Source organism: Poecilia reticulata, chromosome 18 (assembly GCF_904066995.2).
Source record: "Poecilia reticulata chromosome 18, P_reticulata-male-v2, whole genome shotgun sequence".
NCBI classification, from domain to species: Eukaryota; Metazoa; Chordata; class Actinopteri; order Cyprinodontiformes; family Poeciliidae; genus Poecilia; species Poecilia reticulata.
Genome location: NC_088847.1, coordinates 5464521 through 5485597, shown reverse-complemented (window position 1 = coordinate 5485597; position 21077 = coordinate 5464521). Strand labels below are relative to the sequence as shown.

Here is a 21077-nt window from a genome sequence, read left to right as displayed (position 1 = left end):
CAAATCACCCACCCCACCACATGCACACTTTGACACGAGCGTAGTTTTCCCAATTTTACAATTTACTTTTATAAAGTTACATAATTATAAAAATGTGTTTCATCTTGGGAAACAAAAAACTATTGTTGACTATTGTTGGACTGCACCAAACAGACCAAATGGACGCCTGTGAGGTGGTTCCAGGTCACAAAGGTGATTGACCCAATAAAGTTCAGACACACGTACAAGTTATGGGAGTGATTTATTTCAGGATGCAGGTTCAGTGCATTACGCTTCCTGAAGAGACAGCACACAAACGAAGAGATCAAACAAACCAGCGAATAGAAAACGCAACCAAAGAAAAAGCAGCGTGGCACAAATCACAACGTCAGTGTCATCACCCGTGAAACTCCCTGGACTAATACAGTGGAATATCACAACCCCTCACGTTCCCCCTTCCTGCTTAAAGGAACATTGATACAATGACGACACCTCACTACGAAAACTAACTGGAACATGAGCAGAATATGTACAAAAGATGATTTAAGGTGTAAACAAGCGAATGTAATGTGCCGTATTCAATACGTGATAAACCCCAAGAGTGGTCGTGGCGGCAGTAGCTGCGTTTCCATAACAGATGTGCGCAAGAGCTAATGTTAGCTAGTGTCTAAAAAAAAAAATACAAAAATAACGGGGGAAAAAAAACACAATTTTGGTGTTTCCGTTAAATAAGAATACAATTAAAATCAATTAAGTTTATTCATTAAAAAAAAAAACATTCTGTGCCATCATTCTTCTACCACTTCGTCTTTTCCATTAGCTGTAACTTCCGGTTGTTGATCACATGACTCGTGATGGGGAAGAAAAATGTTTCCGTTGCAGTTTTGCGAAATGCAATATTTTTCATAGTTTGGTCAAAAGGTCACCTCATCCTAACATCCTAACTTTATCTAGCGAAAAACGTTTTTTTTTTCTTTCTCTAAATTGTCGCGTTTCCATTAAGCAAATTTATTTTAATAATATAAACTTGCGCAATTTTATGGCCAGTGGAAACGCAGCTGCTGCTAGTTATTGGTCTGCAAAGGCCTTCAGATTTAAGGTTTTCATCGGACTGCGTCGTACTTCGTAAACCAGTTAGTGCAATCAGTCGCACAGAGTCATCAGGAAAAGAAAATGAACTTGTGTATCAAAAATATCCATATACATAATAATTACTGTATACAGTAGCTGTCAGCATCTTTTGGAGATGACAGTCTTACTTCCAGTTAGCGACAAGTGTGAAATATTCCAGATCGGAAAACACAGTCATATTGAAATGAATACAAGGAAAGCAAGCCATGATAATGAAACCGGAAACTTTTTGTATATATATCGTCGTTAGGAAAGAAATTGGCGAATCGATCCAGAAAGAGAAAGGAAAATAATAATAATAATAATAATAAAAAAAGATTTATTTTGGTAGTCGTGTAAAACACAAACACACACGTTGATGGGAATATGTACAAAGAGGAAATCGCTATTCATATTTACACATTTACAAACAACAAAAGCAAACCTTTAAAGAGACAAGATTTCCCCGTGGGCTACGCCTAATATAGGCTGATACAGAACACGTCGACATGCCCCCTTTCTCCTCATGTCGGCGACCTTCGTCTCCAGGGGAAAGAGTCCGCTCCGACCCACAACGTGTGAGGAGGAGGAGCAGAAAGGGCCATTCTTTATTTCTTCTTCTTCTTCTTTTTTTTTTTTTAACCCTCCCGCGGTCAGAAATGGGGCAGATTAAGAAGCCGCGAGCTTTTTACCCTGTGTGGCGACTCCGCGCGCGACCTTTTTACGAGTTTGTGTGTGTGTGTGTGTGCGCGCGCGCGTGTGCGTGTGTGTGTGCGTGTGTGTGTGTGTGTGTGTGTGTGTGTGTGTGTGTGTGTGTGTGTGTGTGTGTGTGTGTGTGGTTTCGGGAACCTCTCGCCGCTCCCACCCCGCTGTTTGAACGCGCTCCTCCTGAGACCGCGGGAGACTTAAAACACAAATAACATGATAACAGAGAAATGTCACAGAGCAGAACGAAGTCTGCCGTCTTAGGCACCATGGGACACACGAGAGCTGATACTCATTTGAAACACCGCACATCGATATCCATACGATTTTAAACAAGGATCCGGAACAATGGTGACGTAGGATAACGAAAAAAAAAAAAGATCAAAGCTATGTGGACATAATGGCGCAGTCCCAAGGAGGTGAGAAGTACCTGTGAGTGGAAATTCCAAGAAAGTGCAACACCGCCCTCTTGTGTTTGCATGCTTATTCCCTTCATATGCAAGTTCACAAGGGTTTTATTATACTGTACATTCCATTGAGATTATTATTGCCTTGTAAAAAGAGAGGAGTGCTAACTTTGGGGGAGATGAAAGGTAAATAAAGGAGTAAAAGCTCATCTTTCATTTAACATCACGACCCCAGCATGGCCGACATTTAACGCTCTAACAGAACCACTCAGTGCCTCGGAAAAGTATTTGTACTCCTTCAAAGCTCTATATTTGGGCACATTGCAACCACAAAGTTCAATGTGTTATTAATACAGCAACTTAAATTGTTGCATAATGTAAAGTAGAAGGAAAACGATTCATGGTTGTTAGGTTGAGGTGTAAGATTATTATTTTGGTTTCAGATTTTCTATTGAAATTTCACTTTATTTTTGCACCACTGTTTTTCAGCTCTACCACAAAAAATATTTTTGATTTGATTTGTTATTTTCTATTTATTTTTTGTTTTTTGAGGAAAAGTCAACACAAATCGTGTTGATATCATGTTAAAATATTTTGTGGACAATTTTTATCCAAATTCTGTGCTTGGTTTGAACAAAATAAATCACAGGAAAACCTGAGTTGAGCTTTTTGGCATACACGAAAAATCACTGCAAGCCATCGCTCTGATCGCACCAGCAGGAAACATAGTGTTGGCAGCATCATGCTGTGGGGGACGCTGCAAAGGGGAAAACCGGAGCAGATAAAAACTGTGACAAAAAAAAATCTTGGGCTTTGAAAACAGCCTGGAGGAAAAACATTCTTCATACCACAGGAGCTACAGCGGAACAGTTTACAGAAACGCACACCAGCCTTTCATGCGTTAAGTTCCAAGAATGTATGTAAAAAAAATTTGTCTTCAATCAGAGGCTTCTTCAAATTCACAGTAACCCAGACCACGTTAGAGTGGCCTAGTCGAAGTAACGATTTAAGTAACGATTTCTTTTCACAGATGTTCTCCATGAAATCTTGTAGAGAAATGTGGTTTTACAAATAATCGATTTGTTTTATCTTTAAAAAAAAAAAGAAAAGTCATGTATAATTTCTTTCTACTTTACAAATATCCTTGCGGCTACCCGTAGTTCAAATTTCCACACAATTTGGAAAGTACAAAAAACCCCCAACTCTTTTTCACGGTAGTCAAGAGGATTTACGCTACTTTGTGCCATAAACGCCCAACACACTGAAGTTCATAGCTGCAACATGACAAATACTAATTATAAAGGTTTAGCTGGTAGTAATACTTTTGCGAGGCCTGATTTCAGTCGCTGCTGGCCTGCACTGATCAACCATCTTATCAGATAAAACCAGGAAGGGAAGTTGTGCTACTTTTGAAGCACTGACACAAATCAACACATGAACCTCAAACACGTCTTCAGAGTTGAGATGAATTGAAAAGGAGAAGAAGGGGACGTGGAATACAAAGAAATTCAAACAGATCACCAAAAAGTTGGGTTTGAAGAGGCTGCTGGGTAGATCTGAAGTTCCCAACGTGGATGAAAAAAAAGAGAGAGAGAGAGATAGAGAGAGAGGCGAGGGAGGGAGGAAAAGGAAGTCAGAGTCCCTGTGCTTGTTAGCTGGCTCGGCTAGGCTGGGCTAGCCCGTCAGCGATGCCCCGTCAGCCATCAGCTGCTCAGGTAACCATGTAATTCTCTGGAGTTGATGCTCAGGATCACACCTGAGTGGTTGCCTGGAGACGAGGTCAGGGGGCGTAGAGGGAAAACGAAAAAAACAACACGTGCAAACGAATTAGCCTTAAGCTAACAAATGAACTGCAGAAATCACAGTGAGTGGTGTAAACGGTACTTTGTGGCGTTTTCTAAACAAAACAGTGTAACCATGTGAACACACGTCTCAACCAAATTAACTTTTTTTTTTTGCAACGTCAGTCAAATAAAAGAAAACATTTAACATGCATGCTAAAGCTACAGGCACATCTCAATAAATATTAATAAGTGAATACATTTCACTGCAAAGTTAATTTGTTTTGAATTAAAAAAAAAGGATACGCACGATGATTCATATCTGAAGCATTTATTGATGTTTTGCTTCTGCTTTTGATGATTACGAGGCTCACGTCTAAGAAAAACTCCCAAATTCAAAGTTTCTTAAAAAATCTGAATAATTAATAAGACTAATAAAACCTGTTTTTTTTTGTTTTGTTTGCCATGCACAAATAAGGGCTAACCCCAAAAAGTCATGCTGACAATGCTGGTTCTCTGCACACTGCCACAAAAACAGGAAAGTTGAGTGGAAGGAAAAAGTGCAGTGGAAAACGAGCACTAGCAAAACTTAAAAAAAATAAATACTTTTTTTAATTCAAGAATTCTTTCTTGATCCCAAAGGGAAATGTAACTAAATAATTAATTGAAATTAAATAGGTTGCATGTCTATTTACTGAGATGCACCTGTACATATAATCAATAAATTTAAGTGCCTTAAAAAAAAACGGTAACACTTTATTTGAAGGGGTGTGCATAAGACTGACATGACACTGTAATAAACATGACATAACACCTATTATGAACATAAAGAAGACTTTATGAATGTTTATGACTGTCGTCATGAAGTGTCATTCGGTAAATTATGACACTTTTAATGCAAAGTTGCTTTAAAAGTTACCTTGTAAGTCCATTAAAAGTGCCAACTTTTGCATTACTTTGTAAATCATGACACTTTAATGCAAAGTTGACACTTTTAGTCAACTTTTAATGCAACTATTAAAGCAATTTTGCATTAAAAGTGTCATTTACAGAATGACACTTCATGACAACAGTCAGACATTCATAAAGACGTGTTCAGGGTCATGACAGATGTTATGTCATATTTATGACAGTGTCATGTCAGTCTTATGCACACCCCTTCAAATAAAGTGTTACCAAAAAAACAACAACGTTAAAATATGAAGAGAAAACGGGTGAAGTCATTCAGTACCTTGGTGTGTGTTAGCTGCTGGAGTTAGTGGCCTGGCTGTTTTAGTAGCAGTGGTTAGTGGTAGTCCTTATAAGAGAACGGAAGGCAGGGCTGCCTCCTGCGTTACCTAGAGTCTGCGAGTCCAGGTCGTCGTCGATGAACTCCTCGCCCTGGATGATGTGCTGCGTGTCCTCGCTGTGGCTGACGGGGCTGGTCATCTCCTGCTCCTTCTCGTTGTGCATCTGGGCGTAGATGTTGCGGTTGCCAGGGAGCTTCCTGAAAAACAGTGGAGGATAGGGGTCCTCAGTCCTAGGCCAAGGACTGTGGGATAGTGGTTTGTTTTTAATGAGGCGGGGCTGGAGAACCGCACGGCAGCTTTTCATTCAGGTGACTTTTCGGTGGATATTCGTGCTCCGCGCTCAGGGGCTGTGGTGTTATTAGTGAGCTACTGTTGTGGGGGGAAATAATGCATTAAAAATGCATGCAGTTCATAAGATACTATCATCGAGGCTAAATTTCATGCAAAATATAGTGTGTGGTAGGAAGTTTGGGAAATTAAGCAATGGTTACCAGTGAGTCTCAGATCATGGTTTTGAATCGACCAAACAAATTAATAAAACTATAAAAAATCTGCAGCAAAATTCAATTATTCTGTAGAATTATTTCCATTTATTGTAGCTGGTAACGGCTGTGGTTGCAGGAGAAATCTCCTATAGCAGTCAGGGTTACTGTGAATTTGAAGAAGCCTCTGATTGAAGACACATTTTTTTACATACATTCTTGGAACTGAATCATGACAAGATTTATTTAGTGTTTACATGCGTCTAAACGTCCAACTGGTCTCATGTGAACGTGTTTCTGATTCTCCCGTCACTGGGAGGTGGGGTGATGTCACCACGACCTCCATGACCTCTCTGAATGAGGCCAGACTGCAACGCCTTTTGAAAAACTATTTCACTGCTGCCATTGTCTTTTTGATTTCCAAATGGGTGTGTGTATCTGTAAATATAAGCAGCCTTTCATGCGTTAAGAAAATAGATGTTTTGCATCAAAACTCGGATCATGCTACTGGCTGCGGTTGAGTGCAGACCAACAGGAAGTGACTTCACACCAGGACAAAGCTCACCTTTTAAACTTGTACAGAATGAACGAGCCGGTGCCAATGACGCTTATTAGGAATATAACAGCCAGTGCCCAAACGCCTGGCCCTCCGGCTGCTCCGTGGTAGCCTAGAGTGACAGACAAATGCACAGGCTTCAGACAAGAAGGGACCGACATCACGTAGAAGCAAAAGCAGAACATTTGCTAGTGTTGATGAGAAAGTGTGAGGGGTGTTTGGGAGAACAGGACAGCACGGCGGCCTCAAAGTGGAGACGGTTGATTGGGTCACAACAACAGGGGAAGGGTTTCATTTGTGTTTGGGAACGTCTGGTGAACGCACCATTCTCTGCCGCTGCGGCTACCGAGTCATTAGCAATAAAACCTATTCAATGGAAATAGTCATTAGCATGCTGTTTGTTATGGCTTGAACAATAAACTACAGTGGAAACAATCACAGCAAACACAAAGTAAAGCGTCGGTAGCTTTCAGGGTCTACCTGCGTTCGGGTCGGCCAACATCACCAACACCCGCAGACCTCCTCGGACCATGAAGCTCACGTTCTTGTCGCTGACCGCTTGAACGACCGCTGGGATACGCTAAGAAGGAGAACGTCGCATTAGAGCTGCGTTTACGCTGAACGCGTCTTTATGCTTTGGGTTTGTGTGGATGTACCTTATCTACCAATATGCTGCCCTTGGCTGGTTTGGAGTCCAGCGGCAACACGTACAGGTCGGCCGTCGTGGGGAGGCCTGGGTTCACCACGGTAACCAGAGAGTCCTGAGGTACGCCTGTGGTCTGAGGACATGAGGTCATAAAGAACGGTGTAAGGCTGGTCAGCAGGAAGCCAACAACAATCGCATATTCTACAAAAAATAAGAATTGCTCAGCTTCGTCGCTTCTCAGATTTCAGCTCAACATATTTGCCTTTTTTTTTTTTTTTTACACCAATTTAGTGATTAAGCCAAAACTACATAAAGGTGAAAAACCTTCCTTGTCTGAACATATGCTCTAAGCTTCTCCTGAAGTGGAGTAGTTTTTGCTTCACCTGGTTCAAATTCTTGGGGAAAAAAATCGTGTTAAGTGCCTCCTGCTGTCCAACAGATCAGTCCTCTGCTGCAGATTCATCATTTGCTACAAATGATCCAGCGTTCACTATGTCAATGCTATGCTATTGCATTTTAGGCCAGTTAAAAGGGAATTAAGTTATTTGCATTTTAAAATGTTTTTCTAAAATTATAAAAATAAGCTTTGGTAGATATCAAGTCATCCAGCGGCAACATCAACGTCGCCTATAACAAAGAAAATGACTGGAAAAGAAGTGAAGTGATCAAACCTTGGCCAGGAGCTTGGTGACCACCTGGCCGACGTCGTCCCTCCACTCCGGGATGTTGGGGTTGAAACGGTCCAGGTTCCTGCTGAAGCTCAGCGGGATGACTTGGAAGTTGTCTGGAAGGAGAGCGAGTTGTTAGGACCGACAGCCGATCGGGCCCAGAAAGACACGACCCAAACCCACAGCTGCTGCTCTGAACGGACAGACGCGCCTCGTTGCCAATCATCTCGGAGGAAACGTGGCGTAGTTTCAGTCTGCGTGTTTCCACGGCGCTGCCGGCGCTAACAGATGGCAGCAGGTTGCCAGGTTGTGTGCGCAGAAAGCAGAAATGTCTCGATTAGACGGATGCAGACGGCAGAAGTGTAATCAAAGTGGTGTCATTTAACCGAATGGGATCAGAGTTGCAATAAAAAAAAGAGCAGACTTGATGTGAAATTACGTGTAGAGTGGCAACTTACAGACAAAACACATCTATGAGCTGCATGGCTATAACTCAGCTTTTATATTTTTATATTTTATATCATGCAGCTCTGTTCAGGGCTGTACAGGACAAACGAAAACTTCTATGAAAACTTACCATTGAATTTGTTTCTCTTTCATAAGGACTCAAATGTAAAAGTTTAGATCAGCAGCATCCAAACTCGTTACACTGAAAGCTCTCAGGGGCCAAAAGGCTTTTTCAAAACAAACATTTTGTGTCATTTCAATAATAAATGAAAGTAAAATGTTTTTTTTATTAATTATTGATATGAAACATAAAAAAAAAGGTTGTGAACAATTGTGTTATGACACAACCGGTCACCAGTAAAAGTATCCTGACTTATTTTAGGAAGATGTTATTTAACTGTAAACAAAATACAGATTTTTGTTGTTTTTTATGAGGGTGTTATTTATCTATAACAAAATAGATTTTTTTAAAACGTGATATTATTCATCTATAAAAAAAAACCTTGATTTTGTTTAGTAATTTGTTATCTGTAAAAATCTTGCACTATAAGATGAAAACTCATCCATTTGCATCAACCATCTATTTGCGTTGCGATCAGGCGCTGTGCGAAATCCTTCAGAGGGCTGCAAAAGGCCCCCGCGCCACAATGTGGACACCACTGTTTGAAATGGTTTTAAATGTAATACTAAACAGACGCTGTTTTAAAGTTATTAAGTAAACCAACCTAGTGTTACGTGTCCACAAAGCTAAGCTTAAGTCCCAGATTATGGAAAAACATACGCAACCGTCATTACCTTGACGCTTCATTAAGCGTAACATATTAATTCCTACCATAGACTCTGACGATCTTTGTGTCCTGCACCATGGATCGGCCGTTGGACGCCTGGACGGTGACAGAAACCTCTCCGCTCTCGGGGAAACGGGTCAAAAGGCTGTTCTGGAGGGTCAGTTTGGGCTGGGAGAGGGAGGGAGAAATGTTAGCTACAGGACAGGAAGAACAAGACAAACCAGCACACCAACAACTTAGGTATTAAATCTCATAATAATCAACTTTTTATACATTCAAAGATTATTAAATCATTATGTTGCGTTACATACACCAAAATGAGGTTTGATATACTTCACATTAACATCAAGTGCTGCTTTTTCATGAGTTGAAGGAGCCCAGAAACTCTTATGGTGTAAATATTCACATCCGATATTATGGTCAATACATAACATACATGCATTAGAAATGCTTTTTTTAATTGTTATCCAATAATCTAATTTCCTGAGATGCTCCTTGCTTGAAATATTTCAGCAATAAATTTACATGATACAGAGTTTCACTTTCTGAAATGAGAGGCTGAAAATATTAAACTTTTTATGGTATTTTAGTTTTTTAAAGGGGCAGTGTTGTAAAGTTTTCCAGGCACATAGTGCCATTATTTTACAGGATAATCAAGTAACTTTGTTATCTTCAGTTGCTATAAAAATGCTACATATATTAAAAACAACTTGAAAGAAATTTGACTTGGTAATTTAGTTCCTTGAAATTGGGCCTCTGTCTCTTTAAGAAACTCCAGCTCTTTCTGAAACTCTGCCTTCAGAAAGTCCTTACAACATGGTTCCTCTATTAACCCTTTAACAATGGTTGAAAGGCGGGGCTTTGCACAGGTGAGTGGTTGCCATGGAGATTAAAGGATTTCTCAAACATTCATGAAAGAATCAAATCAACACTTCGGGTATGTTTTTGATGAGGGAATAACACTACAACATGATGGAAAGCTCAAACAAATTTTGATTTTACATAACACCGCCCCTTTAAGATGCGCCTATAGGTATCTGTCAGTCAGCACCGTAAAACAACAGCTGAATATTTCCAGCTTTACCGTAGGGCCGTCGCCGAGCCACCAGTAGAAGACGGTCAGGTTGGCTGTAGTGGGAAGAACTACGGCCGTCAGGTTGACTTCACCGTTTCTCCTGGCGAGGGGAACCGCTTCCAGGTGAACTTCCTGCAGAGGCTCTGCACAGGAAATAGTTTTTTTTTTTTTTATTCACTCAAAAATCTGTTGAATGAAAAATCCCTCGCGGCCTTTCTTACTCTACTGATCAGCTGTTACACGTAAACGTAAAACGCCACATTTAGCAAGACTGACACCGTGTCCCCTGATGTCTTTACGCCTCAATGAGCACAGCGGGTCAGTTTGAGTTCAACATGTTGCCTGAGGACATGGTGACACATAAAGAGGACTGAACAGGATCGTTGGACGATCTGACTGGTGAAAAAATAAAAACTTTAGATCAAACAGCACAGCCATGCTTCAAACACCGCCCCGTCTGTCAAAAGAAAGTGGCAAAGAAAGAGCAAAGCAGCTGGATAAATTTGACTGGCAGCCAATCAGAAAGCTGAGCATAGTAAGTAACATTTCAGTAAGTTATTTTAGCTTAAATTTTATAATAATTGGTAAATAGATTTAACTGTATTCTTTAAAAAAATGACATTTTAAAATGAGGAAATTAGCTTTTCTTCCCCCTCATCTTTCCTCCAACCTTCTGAGGCTCATCTGGCGCCCCCTGGCGGCCACCACTTTGAAAAACTCAAGCCTAGAGGTTTGATTTATTTTTTTTAATAAACTGTAAAAAAAGTAAAATTGTTGTGAAATCTTACTTAACTGATTTACATCATCTTTTCTACAATATGGAAATAATCAGGAGTCACTGCACACGTTTCCATTTTGTTCATCCAGAATTGCTAGAATGTTAGCGTTAGCTTTTAACAACTTCCTAAACTTTTTACTTCCTCAAACCACTTTTGTATTTTTATTTCAGCATTTTCTTGTAGGAATGATGTCGCTGGAAAGTGGTATTTATTTCACTGATTGTTACACAGATTTATTTGTCTCTGCTGCCATGTCGAACACACCCAGGTGTGAATAAAAGGAGGAATGACGCATTTAGGTTTAATGCCTCTGACAAAGGCAGCTGTCAGAGTGAGGAATGGAACAAAACACTGACTAAATGCGTTCCCTTCAAAGGTCACAGAGTAGGTCAAACACTGACCTGTGACCTGGATGTACATGGTGGCCTCGTCGTGTCCCGCCATGTTCTCTGCCTTCACTGTCACCTTGTAAACGCCGGGCTGTTCATAGCGGTGCTGGATGGGCTCGTCAGTCACCGTCAGGTTCTGGTAAATGGTTCGAACGCCGTCGCCGAGGTCCACCTGATACCTGGTGCTGCTCGTGTCGCCCTGTTGGGAACCAAACGACCTGTAAGCCGGTGCCAGAGGAAATGCAGGAGGGAGAAGCAGGGAGAAATCGGCTTTTTTTTAACGACACCTGCTCCTGGTGGACGATGAACGTGATGTCATCGCCAGGGGCCACGGCCAGCATCTGGCCTTTAATGTCGACCTTCAGCCCTTTAGGGGGCAGCAGAGGGCAGCTGTGCTGTTTGGCACTCTGCTGCTTGTCGAGGCCTCCCTCGCAAGAGTTTGATATCACCTTCCTGTAGCTAAAACACAAAGGAGAACATTGAAAGAAAAAAAATGTTTAGCAACCGTAAAAACAAGCTAACGGCTAATATCCTAATTATTATTAACGTCTGTCTGGTCAAAGCCCCTCTGGTTCCTGCTACTTTCAGACTTTAGCTAACTTTAAGCTACTTATTGTCCAAAAACATAACAGGAAATTAACCTTAAGCTGTCTCTGTCACTCAGTACAGAAATAAACCCTTCACTGACAATGTTCAACTCACTCAGTAATTCAAAGATATATAATATATAATACATCACCACTGGCAAACATTAGTCCAGGTACACGGCATCTAAACCAAGGAGTGGTTGTCAGATAGAAAGAAATTTTTAAAAGAGCAATTTTCCCCCCAGAAAATCAGGAATTGAAAAGAGAAAATCTCTCGAAAAAATTACAGAGCCACTCTAACGCCCTGATGAGTAATAGGCATTAATTAAACATTAAGTGATGTCATTTATTCCTCAACATTAGCTGAACAAACAAAAACCACATTATGTAAAAAAAAAAATAAAAATCTGATGTTTTTTCCACCTTCTTTTGCTTCAAAATTTGACTTGTTGCCACAAAGTGTTGGCCTTATTAATGAAATTAGGGGTAAAAAAAAACAAACACAAGCCCTTTTTATTAAATACGAAACGTACCCAGTGCTCGACTGGTAGTTTTGTCCCAGGTGGCAGCTCTCTGGGGGAGATTCGGGATCGAACCAGAAGTCTGGGAAGCATCGATCGCCCTCCATGTAGGAGCGCTCAAAGCCGTAATCACTGCATGTGCCCAACGGTCAGAGGCACAGTTACAATCAGACTTTGTTTTTGTAGTTTTTGTGCGTTTCATTTTTGTCAGTGGCCCGCTCACCAGATGAAGTCGTTGTCGGTGCACTGGCAGGGCGTGGCGGTGAGAGCCGACGTGTAGCTCTTTCCTTTCACGCAGAACGCGCTGTCCTTCCGCTTCCTGAAGGTCCGCTCTCGTCCCATAATGCACTTTTCCCCCTGAGGGCGACCCGAGTGCACCGAAAACATTCACGCAAGCTAACAGGATACATTTTATCTGCACTCCTACGTCCTCAAAATTGTTTAGAAGTCAGAAAATCTATCAAATAACTGAATCATAGGGGGAAATAAAACAAATGTATCCGTGATTTACCTGCAGGTCTGTGAGCTGCCAGGACTCGTAATCCGACTCGGTGCACTGACGGGGGAACGACTGCCTGAAGTCCACTTTGACCAGCTCCCAGTCCGACCTGTAGCTGATGTGGCCAAACACACTGAAAACACACACACACACGCACGCACTCAATATTATTCACTGTTACTTCAGGGCAGAGTGGTCTTTATATGTACTTGCATCATTTTGTTTTCATTCATCAATAATTAAAAGGTATCAAGATAAAAAGAAAGATCTTCAATAAGAAAATGGACAATGGCGTATTTGGGCCGCTGTAGATAAGAAAAACGAAAAATAGAGAAATACCTTTTGAGATTAATCAGCAACATTTTCTAGAGAAAAACTTGGAAATTTCTGAGCTTGAAAAGTCAAAGATTTGCTAGAAAAAAACCCTCAAATTTTGAGATTACCCTCAAGAAATTTTTGAGTTTCAAAAGTCAAAGGTTTTCAACTTTTTCTAGAAAATTTCTGAGATGAATCTAAAATTTATTAACTTTTCCCAGTCTTTGCACAAAGATACAAAAGCAAATATGTCAATAAAATGTTGTTGCCTGGCTACCAGAATACACAGAAAAAAATTCTGAAAAACTGTAAATGTGAACATTTTAATTTGCGAGATTATTCAAAAAAAAAAAATGTTGGCAGAAATTTACATTTGGTTTTTTATCCTGTGTACAGTTTCCCTAATGAAATTGTTGTAAAATGATACCACTCAGCTCCAGAGTGGTAAAGCCTCCCTACACACACGGCATCCCTCCACTAGATGGTGCTGTTCTATAATAAAACACATCCCACTCGCGAGCTACAGTAAGCTGTCTTCCCGTTGCTGTTGCAGCATTGCTTCTGAAAGCAGACTGATGTGACTCAAGTCAGTGACTCCAGCATATGTTAGTCTGCCAGCGGTGGCCCACCATCACCTTGTTGGAGAGCAAAGCAAGCATGACTAATACCGTCTTCGCTGACATCGTTAAAGACAACGTGATGGATGTGTTTCTGTCGACTCACACGAGTGGCTCCCTCACTTCCTCTCCTGTTGCTGTCTGAAAGTATTCAAACCCAACATGAAGTAGGAAAAACAAAATCCAGTCTTGCTGTTCTCGCCGGTCTGGTTTTGGAATTTCTTGATGGATGTTTTTGAGCCAAAGTCGAACATATTGTTGGTCTTCACAAACTGGACGTATAAAGCTGATTATGAATTAAGAAATAACTTCTTCCTCACAAAATTGTACCTCATTTATCTGGTCTATAACATAAAATATGGATAAAACAAACGGATGTCTGTGGCTCTGACGTGACGTGATGAAAATGTTCATGCATTGAGTTCAAGGCATTGAGTCGGTTGCGCTGCTATCAACTCACTGACGTTTTTACTCAAATTAATGTATATTGACTGTCACTCGCTGCCTTTCCATGACACATTTTGTCTATATTCTGCTAATGTTGAAAAAACACAATTTCACAGTTGCGGTGTTTCCTTTAAATAAACGCAGTTAAATTCACACGTGAAGAAGTTCACACAATAAGTAATTTAAAAAACATGGCAACCCATCATCCTCTAACCACTTCCTGTTTTCTTCTTTATGATTTTCGCCAGTAGTAACGTCTAGTTATCAATCATGTGACTCGTGTGAAGCGGAAAAAGTGTTTCAATTGTAGTTTTGCAAAAAAACAAAACAACAATTTTGATATGACTACAAAAACAAAACAAATCACCTCATCCTAGCACCAAAACCTTCTATTGAAATACTAGAGTTTTTCCATTATGCAAATTTATTTTCAAAGTAATCAACTACATGGTCAATGTAGGTGAAATCAAATGGTTCAGGTGATTTCTAGAGGTCCACACATACTTGCTAATGAATTCCTAAACTATGCCGACTGCCTTCTTCCTTCTCTCGTCCAAATCTGCTCCCACACAAATTCAAATTAATTCGCTCCAGCTTTTAAAGCGAGACTTATTGCTTTATCTGATTCCCACCAGCCTCAGTTAATTTAGCATCTTGGTGTTTCAGTGGTGAATTGGCACTTCAGAGCCTCTAGAGCTCCATCAGTGGACAAACAATACTCCAAAGAGAGCTGAGCGAAAACAAACTCGACGGCCATTAACGGATCGTCTCATTAAGGAACACAGAGGAAAAACGCCAGCGAGGGTCGGGTTCTTTTTCTTTTTTTTTCTTTAACATTTTCTGGTGCCAAAAGATATCGGATGCTGAGGCGCTTCAGAGGAAATCTTTCTGGCGAAGAAGTTCCTGCAGGAGAAGAGTGAAGAGTGAGCTGGGATAATGATCTGGTGCGTTTCTGACACATTGTTTCCATCGGTACTCTGCGTCTGTCCGGTCTGTGATCTGACCAGCTGTCATTAGTATGAGCGCTGGATTAGCTCTGCTCTGCCACCAACACCCACCCTCCCTCCCCTCCACCTGTCCTTGGTGCTAAGTCACCGCTCAAAGACTTCATTATGGGATGGCAGACTGTGGCGTCAAAAAATCGAAACTCCATGGTTAAGAAATAGAGCCTGGCTAATCTGTCAGACAGGAGCTGCCCTCAGCACCCATCCGACCCTATCTCTCCAGAGCCAGATGGGGAACATATATCTGTGTGTGAGTGTGTGTGTGTGTGCGCGCGTTTCAACCCATCAACATGGGAGGTAATTGTGAGTGAACCTATATGCCGAAGCCTCTTGTCCTCCTGTCTCTGTCTGTGTAAGTGTGTGTGTGTTGGTGTGTGTCCTAGTGTTTGTGGTCTTCTCTTTGCCCTTCTCGACAGATTACAGCTGAAAGATTGGCCTTATCTGTGAACCTGGCCGTGTAGTCTGAGATGATGTGACAGGTTTCACTTCAGTTAACTTTCCTGATGGAGGGATTAGCAAAAAGGAGGAGCTGACAAAGAAAAAAAGAGAGAGATTTGAGGTCTTGAAAGTTTGATGTTATAGTCTGAGGATGCTTTCTACTGAATTTCCTCCAGGTTTTCAACGCCAAAGGATTGTCAAGAAATCAACCATTTTAGGTAGTAGAATATGTTGCAAGTATTATCAAAGATTTGAGTTTTGTGGTATCAATCTAGCTCAAATGTAGAGGGGAAATAAAAAGATTACTGCTAAAAAGCCATAAAGTATTGGTTTTCACACTTGATAGTCCGGTAGACTCGGTTCGATTAGGGACCAACATTGCAACATTTGCTACATTGTGGTTTGCTTTTAAACCCCACTGTATCAGACAACCCAAAACCTTTGAAAAACCTGTTTCCCTTCTCACCTGTGGTGGCGCTGCACCAAGAATCACTGAAGGAAACAATACAAAAACATCAGAAGAAGACTAGACTAGCACAACTTCCTTCTTCATGAAATGTAAACAGAACGGAGTAGCATATTTGGTAAAAGAACAAAAGGCCATTTCTCTTTCCCAGTGTTAGACTCACTGCTTGTTTTGATTGTATTTTACCCAGGATTCCCTGCTCTATTGTCCACTTCCTGCTTTTGGAGCAGGAACTTTTACTGGACTTTTATAGGGAAACGAACTAGAGTTTGACTAAAGACACTAACGGAGTTAGTTTGAATGCACCCTCAAATATTTGTTTATCACAGCAGCATCATAACAATCTGGAAAATTCGGAAAAGGGAACGTTTTTGGGTTGCAGTACAAGCCCTTTATTCCATCTGATCGTCACTTAAATGACTTGGTTTTTCAAACAGCTCATGATAACGTGCATTCTAACGAGGAGAGATCAGGCCCACAGCATCACAGGTCCTCCACTATGCTTAGCAGTAGGCTTGAGGTACTTTCCCAAAAATTCATCTTTTGTTTCCCTCTAAATATTTACATTTGTCATGGTAGGGCATCACCCACAAATAATCTGCCAACATGTAGATTGTGTTTAATCAATGTTGAGACCCGTGGATCTAAATAAGTGTCTTTTTGTTGAAAGTATCCAATAGTTTTGAAGATTTATTTTGAATTTCCTTTCACCTCCTGCTCACTCTGTGTGTTGCTGAGATAAATAGCGGTCCCTGTCCAGCCTGTAGGCTAATAGCTAAAATAAATGGACCTCCGTGTCACATCATATTTATACACCAAGGAAAATAAAAGTCATTAGAAGTTCGAAGAAACTCAAATTACCATTGGATTTGTTCCCCACTGAATAAATATACTGGACCTTAAAGCCAGATGTAAAAAATAATGTTCAGTGTGGAGGAGATGTGGTCTCACTTCCTGACCTTCTGGGATCTGTTGCTAAGGAAGTTTAGGATCCACTTACACCGTTACCTGCTCCGGCCCGGTGGCTGCTCTTAAAATGTACGTTTTTGACAGAAATGTCCATAGATATGTGTTCAGATCTGAAAATCTGTAATTACTCATGGGTGAGTCAATGTTGGTAGTCGTGTTTCTGGTGTGGCTAAACTAGGCCTGTCATAATAAGCAATAAATCAGTTAATCAACCACATGAAGTATTAAAATCAGCTTAATAATTTCAATTTGCATGATTTAAATGTTTTTATCTTTCCACCAAAAACTGGACGACAAAAGTCTTCATTCTGGTGATTTGGTCTCAAGTAGAAATTGTTTGAACAATTTTGTTTACAGAGACTTTATGATTAATTTCATTTATTCCTGTTGTTTTGTTTATCTGTTTTGGATATTTAACATGTCTTCCAGTTCCAGTGTTAAATGTTTGTTAGAATTCAAAGCTTATTGATCTTTGAGAATGTGTTATTGCATTATTATGACATTACTTGAAAACGGTCTCATAACAATATTATCGTTTATCGCCAATAACTTCTGGGACAATTTATCATCTAGCAAAAGTTGCTCAAGAGACTCAAGAGGCTAATGTAGCTCAGAAAATTACCTTAAGGATAAGAATAATTCTAAGCATACCCTCAGTATAACACTTCACATTGCTCTAAAGTGTACCACATATTTAATATGCACAGATCTGCCGTACCTCGCTGGAAGTTGCTGGCTGGCAAAGAGCCAGCATGGAGAAACACACACAAAAAACAAAAAAGCCCAGATCGGATGTGGTAAAATGTCAGAGGGGAAAGAAACAGACAGGAGGGAAGGCCATGAGGCTGATTGGGCTGTTTTCTCCCTTCCACCTCCACTGTAATGGCAATTTAGAGGTCAAGACAGAGGAGGGGGGCTTTGAGGGAAATCGGGTGCGAGAGCAGCTGCGGTTAGCACCACGAAATTGCTTGCCCCGCTCCAACAAATCGCGAAAGAATCGCTGTGATGGAAGAGTAACTTGAGCCCCCTCCTTAAGCATAGTTTGCAGCCTGGAAGGTTCTGTCAGATAACTCATTAGAAACGAGCAGAGAGCAGAAAGTGTGAGGAGAGCTCGGGCAGACAGCGCTTGGCATTGCTGTGAAAAGAACTTCATAATAACCTTTTAGCATAATGTTTTTCAATAGCTCTGAGAGAGAAATGCACCTCTGCCAGCAGAGAACCGAGCTTTAAAAAAAAAAAGAGAATCAATGTTTTTTTTCTTGCAAACCAGCTGAGGTAAGTTGGTATACGCTGTAAATTATGCAATGATCCTGCAAAATAAAAGAGAATATGATTGAAAAAGGGAGAGCTGCACATGGAAAACCGTATGTTTTATCTATGCAGAGGAAATACTCCATTGTGTTGGAAGCACAACCAAGAACTTGTCAAATTTCAGATAAACTTAGTCAAACCAAGTCTGATAAGTGTCTCCCAGTAACAGGCTCTCAACCAGATTTAGTTTTTATTTGTATTTTTGGGGGAATAGTTTATTAACTCACGTCATGACCAGAGTTTCGTCTCCTGGTTCGCTCAGGAGTCCGTCCACGAACACAGACGTGCTGGTGAAGTTGTGAACGTTCCAGGTTCTGCCTTCATCAATGCTGAACCTAAGAAAAGAAAAGCATTAGCCCACATCAAAAGAAGTTTCACTTTTTTAGTAAGAAACATGACTAACGCGCTTTTGTTAGCTTCGGAAAGCACATATCTGTGCCAAAAATCGTTTTGGAGAAAAATGAAAACCGTTGCAACTATTTCTTTCCAACTTGTACAACAGAAAATAATAATAAAAAAAGTTAAATAGTAGAGATAAAAAATGCAAATATTTCATATTATATTCAGATTTGTGTCAAAGAAGTAAAAAAAAACGTTTAACTTCAGCTTTAATTCACATTATTTGACACAATGCCTGATGGACGTACTGGAAACAAGAAGAGTTCAATTGAACTTAAATCACTCTCTCCTCCAACAACCAATGCAATCCGTTCTGCATCAGAACAGTTGATTTCAGAAAATGTTCGACCTACAGAAACTTGGACAAGAGAAGTCCTAAAAGTTCCCTGTATCAAAAATCTCCGAAGTTAAAAATGGTCAAATCAAAACTTAGAAGTCCCAGAGAAAGCGAGGTAAAGGAAATTACACGGATCTTTTATCAGGTGCGAATCTCCACCCAAAACTCTGGATGAAAACCAAACTCGTATTTCAGGGGCTTCTTGGACCAGTGAACCATTAATGTTTCATTTCTGCTCTGATAATAGAGGAGAGCCAAGAAAAGACCCTCCAATCAGGTGTCAGCACATTTCATCATGGCAATTTAAAAGTATTTGGTGTTCTTTCTCTAAGAAAAATGATGTTTCAAGTCATATTACTAAGCACTTTGAGGGTTTTACAAGTTTATTTTAGTATAGTACCCTGGTTTGTGCTGTAATGAGGGTGACCAAGACTCTTTGAGTTCCTCAATAACCTTCACTACCTTTTAAAACCGGGCTGGTGATTCATTTTCCCCAAAGGTACCACTGTGTAGTTCTGCTTGTTATCAAGAGGCAGATTAGTTTATCACAATGATTTCCAAATTACTCTTTGCATTAAACTCTAAAACATTAAAACTGAGCGATAAAATCCAGCACAGCACACCGAGAGCTGAATCTTCATACCGTCTTACTGTGAAGTTAGTAAGCAAGTTGTCGTGTTTTGCTGCATGTTCACTTTGAATGATCCCTGAGAAAAGAAATTAGTTCACTTTAACTTTAGTCAATATTAAATATACCACTTAAGAGTAGGACTGTACAACATCAGGAAATTGGATAGTACTATTATTCTAACCAAAACTCTCAGTCATGCCTCGTTCCCATAGAGCGGTACGGCGCAGGTCACTGCGGTTCGGTAAGCTACTTTATGGCCCGCAGTAGTCTTGGAACGTTCCCACCAAAAGTTGTACGTTAGACGGTTGTGGTTAGACCTGAACGTCTAACTTTATATCTCATCTTTGTAACAAGCAGTGACGTTTTTCAGTCCACCAGTCAATGGACTGCGTACCGCTGACTTAAATGTTGTGGTATAGAGACGCTTTTACAACGGAAATATAAAAATTAATGCACCAAATGACAACGAACTGTATTTTAACACTCAGTTGAAACAATGCCTTATTATCTTAGCCACTGTAGTGAGACGCCATCCAACAGGATGAATATCTGATTATCATGCAAAGTGTTCATTCATGACTGGAAATATCAAACGACTAAAGCTGCATTTTAATCAGTCCTTAACTGCTTAACGTTGTTGTCCATGTGGCAATGGATAAAGTTTCTATTCAAATGGAAGGTTTCTAACCCTAATGTATTCAGTATTCATAATGTGCACTCTGATGTAGTGATGATGACCAAGAAGTTCAAAGTATTCTTTAAAAAGTTCACATGTTTTATATACAGGATATTAGCACGATTAGGTTGTGTACACGGTTCTCAAAGGGTCTCTTTGGGAGTGACAAGGATGGACAAGGTCAGGAATGAATGCATCAGAGGAATGACTCATGTCTGATGTTTGGGGAGATAAAGTGAGAGTAGCCAAGCTGAGATGGTTTGGACATGAACAGAGGAGAGTAGAAGGATGCTGAGGATGGTGGGAGACCTACAGGAAGACCAAAGAGGAGATTTAAGGATGGAGTGAAAGAGGAAAGGAAGGTAGCATGTGAGAGAGAAGACGACGTAGAACATAGGGTTACATGGAGACAGAAGAAAGGGTTGAGTAAATGCCTATTTTATGTATGAAAATTCAGAAAAGTCCTCGTAGTTTGGAAAAAACGTTTTCCTTTCCTTGATTTTGACCCTAGTTGACTGAAAACAATTGAGGGCTTAGAAAATACATAATATCAGAACACGGCTGTGCAGGCAGGCGAACCCAGTTTGCTATTAAATTCCTTTTTTTTTTTTGGAAAATAAAACAAGAAGAGCCATCTGCTCTCCTTCAGTCACCGTGCCAACAATTTCAGCTGTCAACAGTGGCAGTAGCGCTGAGTAAGTGTGACTGCGTGATGGAGAGGGATCAATGAGGAATCAAGCAGTGTCCCGCTCACACAAC

The 21077-nt window shown here is 40.5% G+C and overlaps 1 protein-coding gene across 3 annotated transcripts in view; it reads right to left on the bottom strand.

Annotated features, from left to right (window-relative positions):
- Nucleotides 1-222: 222 nt before the first annotated feature.
- Nucleotides 223-21077, bottom strand: part of sorcs2 (sortilin-related VPS10 domain containing receptor 2) — a 307513-nt gene continuing 286658 nt past the window's right edge. For 2 of the 3 annotated variants that reach the window (XM_081599375.1, XM_081599374.1), the window contains exons 14-27: nt 18503-18610; nt 12721-12841; nt 12433-12566; nt 12222-12341; nt 11389-11560; nt 11114-11300; nt 9943-10076; nt 8903-9026; nt 7627-7739; nt 6966-7088; nt 6790-6889; nt 6319-6421; nt 5214-5468; nt 223-3969 (exon numbers count right to left, since the gene is read on the bottom strand). In XM_081599375.1, the coding sequence (XP_081455501.1) occupies nt 5255-5468; nt 6319-6421; nt 6790-6889; nt 6966-7088; nt 7627-7739; nt 8903-9026; nt 9943-10076; nt 11114-11300; nt 11389-11560; nt 12222-12341; nt 12433-12566; nt 12721-12841; nt 18503-18610 (1753 nt within the window). In that variant the 3' untranslated portion in view covers nt 223-3969; nt 5214-5254. The remainder of the gene's footprint in view (nt 3970-5213; nt 5469-6318; nt 6422-6789; nt 6890-6965; nt 7089-7626; nt 7740-8902; nt 9027-9942; nt 10077-11113; nt 11301-11388; nt 11561-12221; nt 12342-12432; nt 12567-12720; nt 12842-18502; nt 18611-21077) is intronic. The other variant, XM_008435096.3, reaches the window with a different exon arrangement.